This window comes from Thermobia domestica, chromosome 7 (assembly GCF_964235325.1).
Source record: "Thermobia domestica chromosome 7, izTheDome1.hap1.1, whole genome shotgun sequence".
In the NCBI taxonomy this organism is placed as follows: domain Eukaryota; kingdom Metazoa; phylum Arthropoda; class Insecta; order Zygentoma; family Lepismatidae; genus Thermobia; species Thermobia domestica.
In genome coordinates this window covers 191,300,024-191,313,581 of record NC_137460.1, presented here as the reverse complement: position 1 = coordinate 191,313,581, position 13,558 = coordinate 191,300,024, and the positions used below count along the sequence as shown (strand labels likewise).

At 36.6% G+C, this 13,558-nt stretch overlaps 1 protein-coding gene across 1 annotated transcript in view; it reads left to right on the top strand.

The window, feature by feature from the left end:
* The window catches only part of bsf (bicoid stability factor), a 127,729-nt gene extending 116,104 nt beyond the window's left edge, over positions 1–11,625 (top strand). The window contains exon 21 of the mRNA XM_081765691.1: positions 11,386–11,625. Coding sequence (XP_081621817.1) covers positions 11,386–11,439 — 54 coding nt within the window. The 3' untranslated portion in view covers positions 11,440–11,625. The remainder of the gene's footprint in view (positions 1–11,385) is intronic.
* Positions 11,626–13,558: the final 1,933 nt, after the last annotated feature.

Sequence of the window (13,558 nt, the reverse complement as noted above, 5' to 3'; positions counted from 1 at the left end):
CCACCCTAAGTGCTCTAATTCCATAACTTGCGGTCCAGGTAATTTACAGTTGTGAGAACGCCTGGACAGATGCAACCCAATTTACACGTAACTTTTCTCGGCACTGACAACAGTTGGTAGCACTGAATCCAGTCTTTATGCAAGTAAAATTGTGAGTAGATGACGCACGAAACATTTCTCCATTCTGAGATGAACCTCTCTGGTTTAGAGCGTGTTGTCCAATGAACATCATATGTTAATCTCAATATTGTTGTGTATGTAATGTATTATTTCACTATATACTGTATATTCAAAGAACTAAAAACACTGATCACACATAAATCAGAAAATGCTTGAAAGTAGACGAAAATATCAAATCTAGAACAACTGCTGGAAATAAGTTAGTAAATGATCGCCTTCATTGAGAGACCTTCTCCAATTCTCCTCATTCCAATATTTTTTATTTCTGGAGGAGAGAAAATCTTGGTTGCCACACTGAGTATGTATTGAAATTGAAATTGAAACATTTGAAAAAGTTAGAAAATGACCGGAATTTGAACGCGGGTCCCCCGAATATAAGTTCAATGCGCTAAAAACTTACCCACCTCGTCACTTCATCTTCCGCCTAAACTATTAGCTAGTTAAAAGCATTGCATGTAAGACTATACACAAAATACTCGTACTAATACTCGTATAAGGAGATGTTCCTTTTGAGTGTCACAATCACTTACTCGAGGTTTTCTTCTTTAACTCAAAAACAAGTGATATAGACCTTCGTCAATGAGGAAAATATCGCGAAGCGTTCTTCAAGATGAGGCTACCTCATTGTTTTTAACTGGTCCCGATTTCTATTACTGCAATTCTTCCTCACGTGACTTCTAATTTCTAAAGAAGAAAAGCCGGCAGACATTATTTTCGCATTCTTTGAATTGCATCAACACGTGTAGAAATAGTGTGTGCTATGTTTATGTAACATAGCTACTAGTTTATTTTCTTATCTTTGTATCAAGTGTGAAAGCAGAGAACTGCCATTTCAGTGACTCGGGTTCGAATCCCAGCGTGACAGTTATTTTTTCTTTATTCGAAGGTATTGTTTATGTAATTGATATTGTAATTCTGTTATTATTATTATTATTATTATTATTATTATTATTATTATTATTATTATTATTTTGCGTATAACTGTATGAATTTCGATGGCAACTGTCGCCGAATATTAAAAAGTGAATATGGCAGAACTATGAAATAAAGTAAAGAGATGCGCGTAATTTTATCATAAAATTATATGGCGCAACGAATTTTATCTTATCGTAAACGGTTATCGTCGAAGATACACGGTTAAAGGAGCACTCTGTTGATCAAATTAATAGAAGTTGCTAGACAAGTATTGACCACCGGCAGAAAAAAATACAGAGTAACTGCAAGTCGAGTACGTACTATTCTACAGGAGTATGCTCAAAGACCTTTAGAGAACTATCTTCGTGGCTTGGTTCACAATTTCAATTTGCAATCCACGCAAGCAGTTTGAGACAAATGTCAATCGTATTTGGCATTTGGAAAGTTAAGCAAAAATGATAATAAACTTATGTCCAATATAAGTTGGAAGAATTTCAAAACAGATTAAAGTAGCCAGAATTGTTCAATGTAAGTTCACATACTTTATATATCTGCGACTTGGGACTAAAAGGGCTAATGTCAACACGAAGTAGTTTGGAGTATATATACTATTCATATTAACATTTGCTTTTCTTGCAAAAGAAAATATCCATTTATAGGCGTTAAAATTTGACGAACATCTCATTTTTTGCCCAAAAGTGACACTGGCCCTTTTAGACCCAATTTAATCAACAAGATATGAAGATTTTTCTTTCTAAGGACTCATGTTAAGTAAGTACTTTTCAAATATAATAAATGTAATATGTTTATCTCAAAAATACTTTTTGTTAGTAATGTCTTTTTTCACTCTTTTTATCTTACTGTAAGGCTTTATGCAAGATTGGTACTTCTAAAATATAATGATCATAGTGTAATGTTAATCAAAGTCAAGTTGTTCAAAAATATACTGTAATGTAAAATAATTATATACGTATAAAATCTGATCAGATGCAACAGAAAATACAAACAAATGCTATTTGTTTGTAATGTTTGTCATTTGTCTTTCAGCTGTTTTTAAATCCTTATTATAAGGCTTCGTGTTAGGTTAGCACCGTTAATATATAATAAGAATAATGTAATGTTCACCGAAGTCAAGTTGTTAATATTATATATATCTATATATATAATTTGATGAGATTTAGTGGAGAAAATATATATAATAGTTTTTAGTAAGGATTTTTTGTTTCTAATATACTTCTTGTTTCATTATTTTTTATTTGATTCCATGTCAGTAAGGCCTAGACAAAGAACGACGTGTACAGAAGGGGTCGTCCTCAATGCAATATCGTATATCAGTGGCTCCCAATCATGTTTACCTGGCACCCTCAATGCAAGCCCTTAATACTTCACACATTTCTTACCGCTTGTTGGCTACATGTACTTTTTCTGATCTTTTAACTGATTTCAGATACACCATTGAATTTCCAATTCGATAATAATAATAATAATAATAATAATCTCAATATATTTATATTTCCTCTAGCAAGACTTCTGAATACCTTTCTAGTCCAATATTATTATTTACCAGCTGTATTCCTAATTAAACCACAGTTCGTATTCAAAAAATATTTTGTATTCCTACTTTTAATTTAACATCTCTCTTATATCATTCGTAATATTTCTAATTAAGAATGTAGTTTATTTCTGTCAGTAGCTTCTGCACTTCTGTTCTTCGAAATAACATCCCATCAATGTGGGTTTTCATCGCTCCAATAGTGATAATTTTTTCGGTTCACCAGACCATATAAGGTAAATATCACTTCATTAAAGAATACCGGAGGGAGGGGCACGGTGGTTCAGTGGTAGAACGCTTAGCTCTGGTGTGTAGGACTACTGGTTCGATTCCCGGCCAAGTAAGGTTGTGGTGGACAATATTGTATAGGTGAGTTTCCCCGGGGTACCCTCGTTTCCTTTTGATTTCACCCATTCTTTCATCATCATTCACTTGCTTTAATCATCGTCATCCTAAAGGGCATAATGTGGGACGTTAAACTGACAGTCTGAAAGTTACCAGAGAATACCATGTCATTTACGACAATATTCCTGTCATCGATATTTCATATCATTACTTCGCAAAACTCAATGCGGCGATCAAAGTCGTCTTCCGTTATTTCATGCACTAACGCATTCTCCTAGGGTTTCAACTTATACCGCCTTTTGCAGAATCGTTTTGACGTATGATTAGCGTCATACTAAAGGTTTGACTACTGCAATTAACATATGTTAATCGAACTCTTTAGTATGGTACTAATCATACTTCAGAATGACTTTACATAAAGAGCATAGTGTACAAAAATTCATTGCGCTGAACTCTGGGAAACACCTAGCTTGTTAGCAACTCTGGTTATCAATGAATGCGGAATTTCCACAAAAGATTGTAAATTAAAAGAAACTGCCAAATTGCTACATTGTTTCGGCCTTCCTGATCGCATGCGGTACCTTTCTGCAAAACATTCAATGGTCTCTTAGGCAGTTGACTTCGAAATTGGGTTATGGTCGGAAAATGTAGCATTAAATAACTGTTGTACCTCTCTATATGATCTTTTCCTATACTATAACCGGTGTCACGTCAGAAGTGCCCGAACGAAAGGGCGAGGACAGAAAGGCCTTAGTCAAAAGGGCTCCAGTCATAAGGGCCTGAGTCAAAAGGACCCTGGTCAGAAGGGCCCCGGTCAAAAGGGCCCCCTAACAAAAAGGCCCCATGTCGAGAAATCTGAGATATAGCCTGCAAAACTTCAGAAGTATAAAAATACTTATAAGATGAAAAATATTACGTGGACATACCTGTTTATTTGTGTTGAAAGAACATACATGTGGAAAAAATATAGGGTTAGTAAAAATGTTACGACAGACCAGTAATAACGATACGCGTGGACGGAGGTAAAGTAAATATTGCAGATGGTGGATTCTGCGATATTTGGTATCACACAATATCTTTTGAATGGAAAGAGTTGGGTTAGACACATCAATTTAGGCTAGAATGTTCCCACAGATGAGAAGAACTCATTCTTTAAAATCTATCTTCATTCGTTTGCGAGATAGGGTGCTACATTTGACATTTGTATCTAGTAGATCAAAGTATCTGGACTGGCAAAGAGACACGTAGACGTAGAAATGAATGCGGAATTTCCACAAAAGATTGTAAATTAAAAGAAACTGCCAAATTGCTACATTGTTTCGGCCTTCCTGATCGCATGCGGTACCTTTCTGCAAAACATTCAATGGTCTCTTAGGCAGTTGACTTCGAAATTGGGTTATGGTCGGAAAATGTAGCATTAAATAACTGTTGTACCTCTCTATATGATCTTTTCCTATACTATAACCGGTGTCACGTCAGAAGTGCCCGAACGAAAGGGCGAGGACAGAAAGGCCTTAGTCAAAAGGGCTCCAGTCATAAGGGCCTGAGTCAAAAGGACCCTGGTCAGAAGGGCCCCGGTCAAAAAGGCCCCATGTCGAGAAATCTGAGATATAGCCTGCAAAACTTCAGAAGTATAAAAATACTTATAAGATGAAAAATATTACGTGGACATACCTGTTTATTTGTGTTGAAAGAACATACATGTGGAAAAAAATATAGGGTTAGTAAAAATGTTACGACAGACCAGTAATAATGATACGCGTGGACGGATGTAAAGTAAATATTGCAGATGGTGGATTCTGCGATATTTGGTATCACACAATATCTTTTGAATGGAAAGAGTTGGGTTAGACACATCAATTTAGGCTAGAATGTTCCCACAGATGAGAAGAACTCATTCTTTAAAATCTATCTTCATTCGTTTGCGAGATAGGGTGCTACGTTTGACATTTGTATCTAGTAGATCAAAGTATCTGGACTGGCAAAGAGACACGTAGACGTAGAAAAGTAAAAGGTTGCAGGTTGATGCGAAAACTACACTGAGTGAGGGCGTGGACATAATGCCAGCCATCCTAGATTCGCCATATTGGATATCACATAATATTTTTAAATGGAAAGGAGTATGTTTAGCACATCAATTTAGGATTGAATTTTCCTACAAACGAGAATATGATTCATTCTTTACCAATCCTCATTCTTTTACGAGGAAAGTGTGCTATGTTTGACATTAGTGTGTAGTAGACAAAAGTATCAGGCAATAAAATAATAATGTGGCGGAGGAAAAGCAAATGTTGCAAGTGTGTGTTGTTGCAAAAACTACATTGAATGGGGATGTGGACACTGTTGATCACATAAATATTCAGATATTATTAAAAAACTACTATAAAATGTCCTCTAAAATTATTTTATTCCTCCAAGTTAATACAGTTAGTATTTAATAGCAAACACACAATGATTTAAAACTTTCTTTAAGCATTTCGGCATCGTTGTTACAATTTTCCTGGTGTAGTGTGGGGAAATATTGTTCCAATCTGTATGTAATGCTTTCTCAAATCTGCTTTCACCGTAACTCGTATATATTGACCTTACGTTGCAATTCGCTCCAAAGATTCTCAATGGGATTAAAGCCGGTACTGGGTGGGGTTTAGCGAACTTTTGGGCAGTTTTAAAGCAATCTTTTCTTTACAACATATACTTTGTTTGGGATCAATATCTTGATAAAATTAGAAGTCCTTCTAAGAACGTTAAGATATATTTCTTCTGTATTTTAAAGCAGGCTGGAAGTTCTTGACATTTATTTCTGTATTTACTTGTCGAAACACTATTATTCTACTACCATATTCATGCATGTTTAACTTAAATTCGTCGATAAAAACATTCCAACCAGTTTTTGGGTTTATTTTCAAAAGCTCTAGAAAATTTAAGTATCTTATATTTCTTAATTTGGGTAATACATGGTTTCTTTGTAGCAATTCTACCATTATATCCTTCCCGTATTAACTCTACATGGTACAATACACTGACCAGAAGAAACTTCGTACTACTATTTGAACGACGTTGTTGAGCTCTACCAAATATTCGAAACTGCACATTAAAAGCATTCTATTGCTTTATAGTCGTAAAGTAATAATTAATCACAAATATACTTACTATTAAAATATGTTATACATACGTGGTAACTTCTCAATATTTTACAAACGTAAGCAAACGAACAGAAACGTTAGGAATACAATGAAGTACTTTTTATTAGTTACCTGTCTAAATACTTTCTTCTACTAGAAACAAATGTCAAACTTAGCACACAGTATCGCGTAAATGAATAGAGATCGGTCAAAAGTCGACTCAGTAAGGGATGCGCACGAGACGAGTCAAGACAGAATTTTCCTGAGAATATCCGAGTCGAGACTGCTCTTCCAATAGAAAAATGCACATTTTTCGAGTCGAGACATCACATTTACAGTACATTTTTTAGACGAGACAGCCTCAAATCTTGTCTCGTGCGCATCTCTAATTGAGATTATCGTTTGTAGCAAGATTCTAGCGTAAATTATGTGACACAAGTACCTTTGTCTATTTGAAAATATTTTATAATATATAATATGCGGAATTCAAGTTGGGTGCTATGATCATTTAACGCAGTTTTAACACCAATACCAACCTGTAACATTTACTTTTAACTTGTCTATTTGTCTCTTTGTTACTGCCCTGTCATGATACTTTTTTTTCTATTAGATACATATGTCAAACACCCTGTCTCATAAACAAATGGTAATGTGTCAAAAATGAGTTCACCTTCACATTTGTGGAAATATAAAGCCTAAACTGAAGTGTAAGATCATAGCCTTTTCCATTAAAAAATGTACGATCCGCAATATAGTGTAATTCAAAATGGCTTCCACGGTGACCACACTCCAAGCCAATGCAGTTTTTGCAATAACACCAATTGCAACATTTGATTTTCCCCCGTCCACGCGTGTCGTTATTATTGTTCTGTCCCAATCTTTTGACTAACCCTGTATGGAGATCCACATGTATGTTCTTACACCAAAATTAAAGAAACGTTTTCAAGATAATATTATTCATATAATACGTATTTTTCTACTTTGATTCAAGGGCAGAAATTGAATTTTAGAACTAAGGGAACAGTCATTAATAGATAGTCTCATTGGACTAGGTCTCGAGAATACAAACTTAGAGATATGATATGATATGATTTTCACTTTAGGAGGCTGTATGAGATGTGGACCTACTGATTAACGTTGAATTCGAACCACATGAGATCCCGCCGGGAATCGAACCCGAGTCTTCCACGTCTACAAACTCAGAGAGACGCGGTTGAAAGCAAACTTTCATCGAGAACCGACTTAAGCAACAGGGATTGTTGCAGAACAAACAGCAACCAAACAAAATTAAGATCACCATTCAAGTTTCCTTTTTGCCTCTAATAACCACTGATATTCTTCCTTCTATTATACAATCACTTCTACTTACTAAGGTGGCACTATCCACTCGTGCATCTTTGATTTCCACTTCTGTTTTGATTTCAGGCTTTCTGGCCGTGGGACTATTTCTACCCGGGCTCTTTCCACTCAAACCCTTTTCTCGCGGGGCCGTTTTGAGGGGAGGCTCTTTTGTTGCGGTGCCCTTTTGACGCGGGGCCCTTTTGACCCAGGCCCTTTCACGTGGGGCCCTTTTGACCCGGGCCCCTTTGACGCGGGGCCGTTTTGACTCGGGCCTTTCTGTCCTCGCCCTTTTGTCCGGGCCCTTCTGACATGGAATCATAAAAACACGGTCTTTTACGTAACCCCATTGATAAAAATCACACGAAGTGAGATCTGGAGACCTGGGAGGCCACCGGCGATAAAGTTGATCTTCTTCCAATCCAACGTCCTGGAATGGTGTCATTCAAGTAACGTCGAACGTGGTTAGAGAAATGAGGCGGGGCACCATCTTGCATGAAGATGAAGTCATCTGAATCATCTTCAAGTTGGGGAAATACCTAGTTTTAAAGCATGTCTAGATAGGTTAATACTGTCACTGTTTTCTCCGTGAAGAAGAAAGGTCCATAAACTATGGTTACAGATATCGCACAGAAGACGTTATCTTTGGTGAATCTCTTTCATGTTAAATACCTGCCGCAGGATTTTCACTTGCCCAAATTCTAAAGTTATGGCGATTAACTTTACCAGACAGACGGAAAGTGGATTCATCGGAAAAAATTAATCGTTGAGTAAAATTGTCTTCTTCCATATCATCTAACATGCTAATGCAAAATTCGTACCTTTTGTTGTGGTCGTCAGGATGCAATGCTTGCAGTAACTGCAGTTTGTATGGCTTCATGTGCAGACGATGTTTTAGAACTCGCCATACCGTTGGTTGAGGAATGTTAAGTTCTTTGCTTGCTCGTGATGTGGATTTCTTTGGGCTCCTTTCGTAAAGTGTACGAATACGCTTGACATTCTCGTTCGATGTGCTTGGACGTCCCGTGCTTTTCTCTTTGCAGATGCAACCATCTTCTACGAATTTTCGATGCCACTCGTAAATTTGCTATGATGCAGCGGTTGTTTATTAAATTGACGGCGAAATGCTCGCTGAACTGCAACGATGGACTCAAGTTTTGCCAATTGTAGCACACAAAACGACTTCTCCTGTGGTGACGCCACCATTTCACTACAAACAACAGCGCCAATGCGGCCGTGATTGGAACTTCTATCCGAGCTGTTTAAATTGTAAACTTTTCTTAATCAAGTAACGTTCAAATCATGTTTCTATCTTTTGTAGTTTGGAAGAAATAAATGTTTGAAATCTGTTCTTTCTTTTTGAATAACTCTGTGTATATATATATATATATATATATATATATATATATATATATATATATATATATATATATATATTCTTCGCTACAAATATGTGGACACATGACCCAGCATTTTACAAAATTCCGGTTGTAAAGGGAAAGGAAGATGCAATTTCTATACTTTCTGCTACATTGGAATAGACGTTGTCTATTGTTCGTGATTGTATCAGGAAAACTGCTTTATGTTGTAATGCATCTTGGAACATATGCTTCCTGTCAAGTTACATTGATTATGGAGTGTATAAGGAGAAAAGGCAGTTCAAAATTTATGCCAAAAGTAGTATATTTTGTGGGTTTCTATAAGTACACTTTCATTGAAACCGGTATTGTAAGGAAGGTCGGAAGAGCATGATGTGACACAAACGTATCAGGACCTTGGAAGAGAATGGGCGAGCCCGAAAAACGATTTTTTCTTTCTCTCGCATCAGACAGGTCTAGACAACACATAGATACCGCGTTTTGCCCTGGTTCGCCCTTAGTTTTCTCACAGTTTCAAGATAAACAAAGACTCGCCCTTGCTATCTTAATATACTTGCAAAACTTGCAGCTTGATTTCCCAACACCCTGATTTCAGCATTCGCTCTTTCTCTTCCAAGGTCCTGATATGTTATTTATGAGTTGGAAAATATGCATATTTCCCCATATATTATTATGAAAATGAACAATAATTCTTGTTTACATTAATGCGTAGTTTGATTTATACTAGTGGTGGGCGCAAAAACAGGTTTTTCGGTTTTTAGAAAAACCGAAACCGGTTTTTAAAAATTTTCAAAAAACCTGTTTCGGTTTTCTCCAAAAATCGGTTCGGTTTTCACCGAAACCGATTTCAGTTTTCTTCAAAACCGGCTTGGTTTTCACCGAAACCGGTTATCGGTTTTCTCCCAAACCGTTCGGTTTTTCACCGGGTGCGGTTTCGGTTTTCTGCAAAACCGGTTTCGTTTTTTTTAATTTGTTCTATTTCTGACCAGAATAGTGTTTCGTTGTTCTCCGGAAACCGAATCCGTTTCCACAGAAATAGTTTTATGTGTTTTCCAATAGTTTTCACCGAAACCAGTTTCGGTGGAAACCGAACCGGTTTTGGAGAAAACCGAAACCGGTTTCGGTGGAAAAACCGAACCGGTTTTGGAGAAAACCGAAATGTCGGTTTTTCGGGTTTGTTTTTCTAGAAACTGGTTTCCGTTTTTATAAAAACCGGCTTTGTCCATCCCTATTATCCATTTACTGAAAGGTGGCTTCTGACAGATAGCTGCACATGTTGTAAACAAAACGAGAGGGAGGATTGTTCGCCAGTCGCAGCAGTATTCTTTCACGCCGTTGCTAGGCAACGAAGGTCATTGACCGCGCTGTTGCCGGTAGTTGAAACGACTTGTTAAACGTCTTAAGTTTGTCCCCAGAGCTGCTGTCTCTGTTGCGGAGCCTCTGGCAACAGCGCCTCCAATACTCCACGTGCTTTACCCAACTGTCAGAAGTCACCTTTCAGTAAATCAAGAATAATTTATACATAGCAATATTTCATCCTCACAATTGCTGCGGACATTACCACGTCAGTTCATCAAATTTCTTCAAAACTGCGCCTACGTACATCCTTGTAACTATGTTTCCTTGCACAAACGTATCAAACGTGGGGAGAAAAGCTTTGACACACTAAAAACACTGATGGCTAATTTATAAGGCACTGCACGCAGGACAAAGTAAAAATCATACTTGGGAGCCATTTTATCACCCTCCTCCCCTGAGGCGACGGTTAGCTAAATGTGCGGAAGTGATACATTTATTGAATCATTTTCTATTCTAGTTATACTTTCTTTTCTTCATGTGTTTAGGCCAATTAGGGTGTGAGAGCTAAGAACATTTGAAAGCAACTGTATGATATCTACATTTTTCTAATACCTCTTGGAGAAGGCCTTGATAGTGAGAAGATTTAAAAAAAGTATTTTCTCAGTTAAAAATCAAGTATTGATTCACGTCATTAGGATGGTCATTTACACATTTCCTCTTACCCATGGAGTTAAGAAAGGGACAAAGCATACATATACTTTTTCATTTTTATTCGCCGAGAAATGGTAGCCACAGTTAATTTCGCTATACAGTTAATTTCGCACTCACTAGAATAAAACTCTTGTAATTCTAAAACGTCAATTCTAAGTGAGTGTTTCTTGTCAGCGAGTGACGCCAGTTTACGCCGCGTCATTAAGGAAATACAAGGGTGATGTGTAAAAGCGCGAAAAATATTGACGCTAAGCTTTAGGCATTAATACTTTCCGCGCGAACTGTAAGTAGGTGTAGCTCAATTAAATTCTCAGGAATTGACCTGATGATTTCAGCAGGAATGGTGAGGACCAAGTATAAATTGAACTACGCATATATCCTTTAATTTATTTACAGTATTTATTGTTTTATGATAGTTCTCTATAAGGTAACATAGAAGAACCTACATAATAATAAGCTTCTTACATAAAATTATAAACTTAGTTGTCACATATCAGAGCATAATGTTTAGTTCATTTTGCTAATTTCTACTTTTACATTTTAGGGAACAAGAACAGCTGATTCCAGTACGGATAGTGATGATGATAATAGAAGATAATTGTTTCGTAGCTCGTTTAGTGTGCTAATGTCCAAGTAATTATTATATGTAAATGATCTCCGTGTTTTGTGTTTTCAACATGTCGTTAGCCTTGTTTAGTTGTATACATTATTGTACAAATGTTAGAATGTATTATAAAGTTGACCAAATAAACATTATCAGTTTTGTATGTACTTATAAAACAAATTTCTTTAACGCAAAACTATGTTTTGTTATCTTCTACGGTACGATTACCATGATTTTGCATTCCTGTTTTACATAAATACTTTTAAAAGAATAATAATGAAGTATTTTTTGCGAGCAGTGTCTTCTTTTTCTTTATATAAAAATTAATAATTCAGTCCATACGGCTTGAGTCAGCCAAATTGAATTTCCCTGTAGTCAGCGCTTGTTAAGTTCTCTTTCGTTTATATAGACATAAGGCTGAGTTTCGTATCTCCTTGAGCTCATGAGAAAGGATGAGGTCTTGTGAATAGTTGATACATTATTGTGATACACAGATAATTCTGCATATTATTGCATATTTAACTTTCTGATTAACCTAAAAGTACCCTCTTTTATCATGCACAAGATGTGATCAAAAAATACGATGAATGTATTTGCACAGTGTCATCTATTGATGCTTTATCCATTTCAACTAGTAAGCCCGGTAGCCTAAACCTTTGGTACAGTCAGTGTCAAGTTTGAACGAGTTGCGACATATTAAGTGGCTTCCAGAGGCAGAAGAGGGGGGACGGGTTAAGTGTGTCTGTCGCACACCAACATTAAGTTTTGTTCTAAGCTTTCTTTTTTAAAAAATTAAAAAAAAAAAAAAGCCAGATAAGTTAACGAAATATCAAAATCAGTGCACGGTGATGAAGTAGTGGCATTGAAGACTGTTTACAAATGGTATGAGCGATTCAAAAGCGTCAAGGAGTCGCACATTGGGCGAAATACACAATCTAGCTTTGCAAAAGTCCAAAATCAAGTTGCTTGGAATTGCAGCTATTGTACCCGTAATGAATCACAAAGAAATCAGAGATGACAGGAACAACAGTAGAAAAATATGATCTTCTGCAGGGAAATGGATTTGGACGTATAAAAGACGGGTTGTGATACAGCAGCAAGTATTAATGGTGGTCAGATTTAGAGGTACAAAGTTAACCCATCGTGCTCAACGTTTGCTCGACTGTTAGAAATCGAGAATTGCTGCAGGGATGTACTATGATTAAAGTACAAGTTGACTGAAAAATTAAATGCGTTTACCACAAGTAGCACCCATACAACATCAGAAATTGCTGTTCGTACAAAAAGGTATGTAATATTGCAATTTAAGGAAAAACAAAGATATTCACCTATATCCACCTCGAAATTTGTTTATGTGTAATAAATGAATGTTCTCGTGTGCAATAATAATATTAGCTGCAGAAACTGCAACCTGATGATGTGTTTAATCATTTCAGTTACGATATCTATATCCCGGAGAGAGCGGTTTGATATTTGGGCTGAGGAAAGAACCCTAACTGCCAAAAATGCTGCAGTACCAACATATGTCTGGAGCAGACTGGGACTGGAGAAGTCAAACACAGATGAAAATGATAATATTCAGCAGCAAGTAAACAATTTTCGAAAGTTCTACGTCCCACGGTTATGCCGGTTAGGCTAAAGGAGACAATTTTCGAAGAAATAAACATCTCGTGTGGGTCCGTGAAAAACATTTTAACCGCCGATTAAATGGATAAATGGCTTCCTTCACCTCGAAAACGGTGCAACAACTTTCTTCTGATCCGCGAATTTTATGCCGAAAAAATCTTCCTGTCTGTCCCATATTTGCTATGCTCTCCAGATATAGCACCATGCGACTTCTGGCTTTTCCCAAAAATTAAAACCGCGCTTAAAGGAAAAAGTTTTAACACCATTCCTGACATTCATAGCAGCTGAACGCCCTTCTAGAAATGTTTCCAGTCGTGGTTCCTAGCCAAGGACAGCCTACTTTGAAGGAAATTAAATCAAATTCCATGTAAGCTTATTACTCTCTTTCTAATAAAATTATTCGCCGTATTTTTTTTTTATCACACTTCGGAAAATAATAATAATAATAATAATAATAATAAACAACGGAAATGTAGATCGTGCTTTA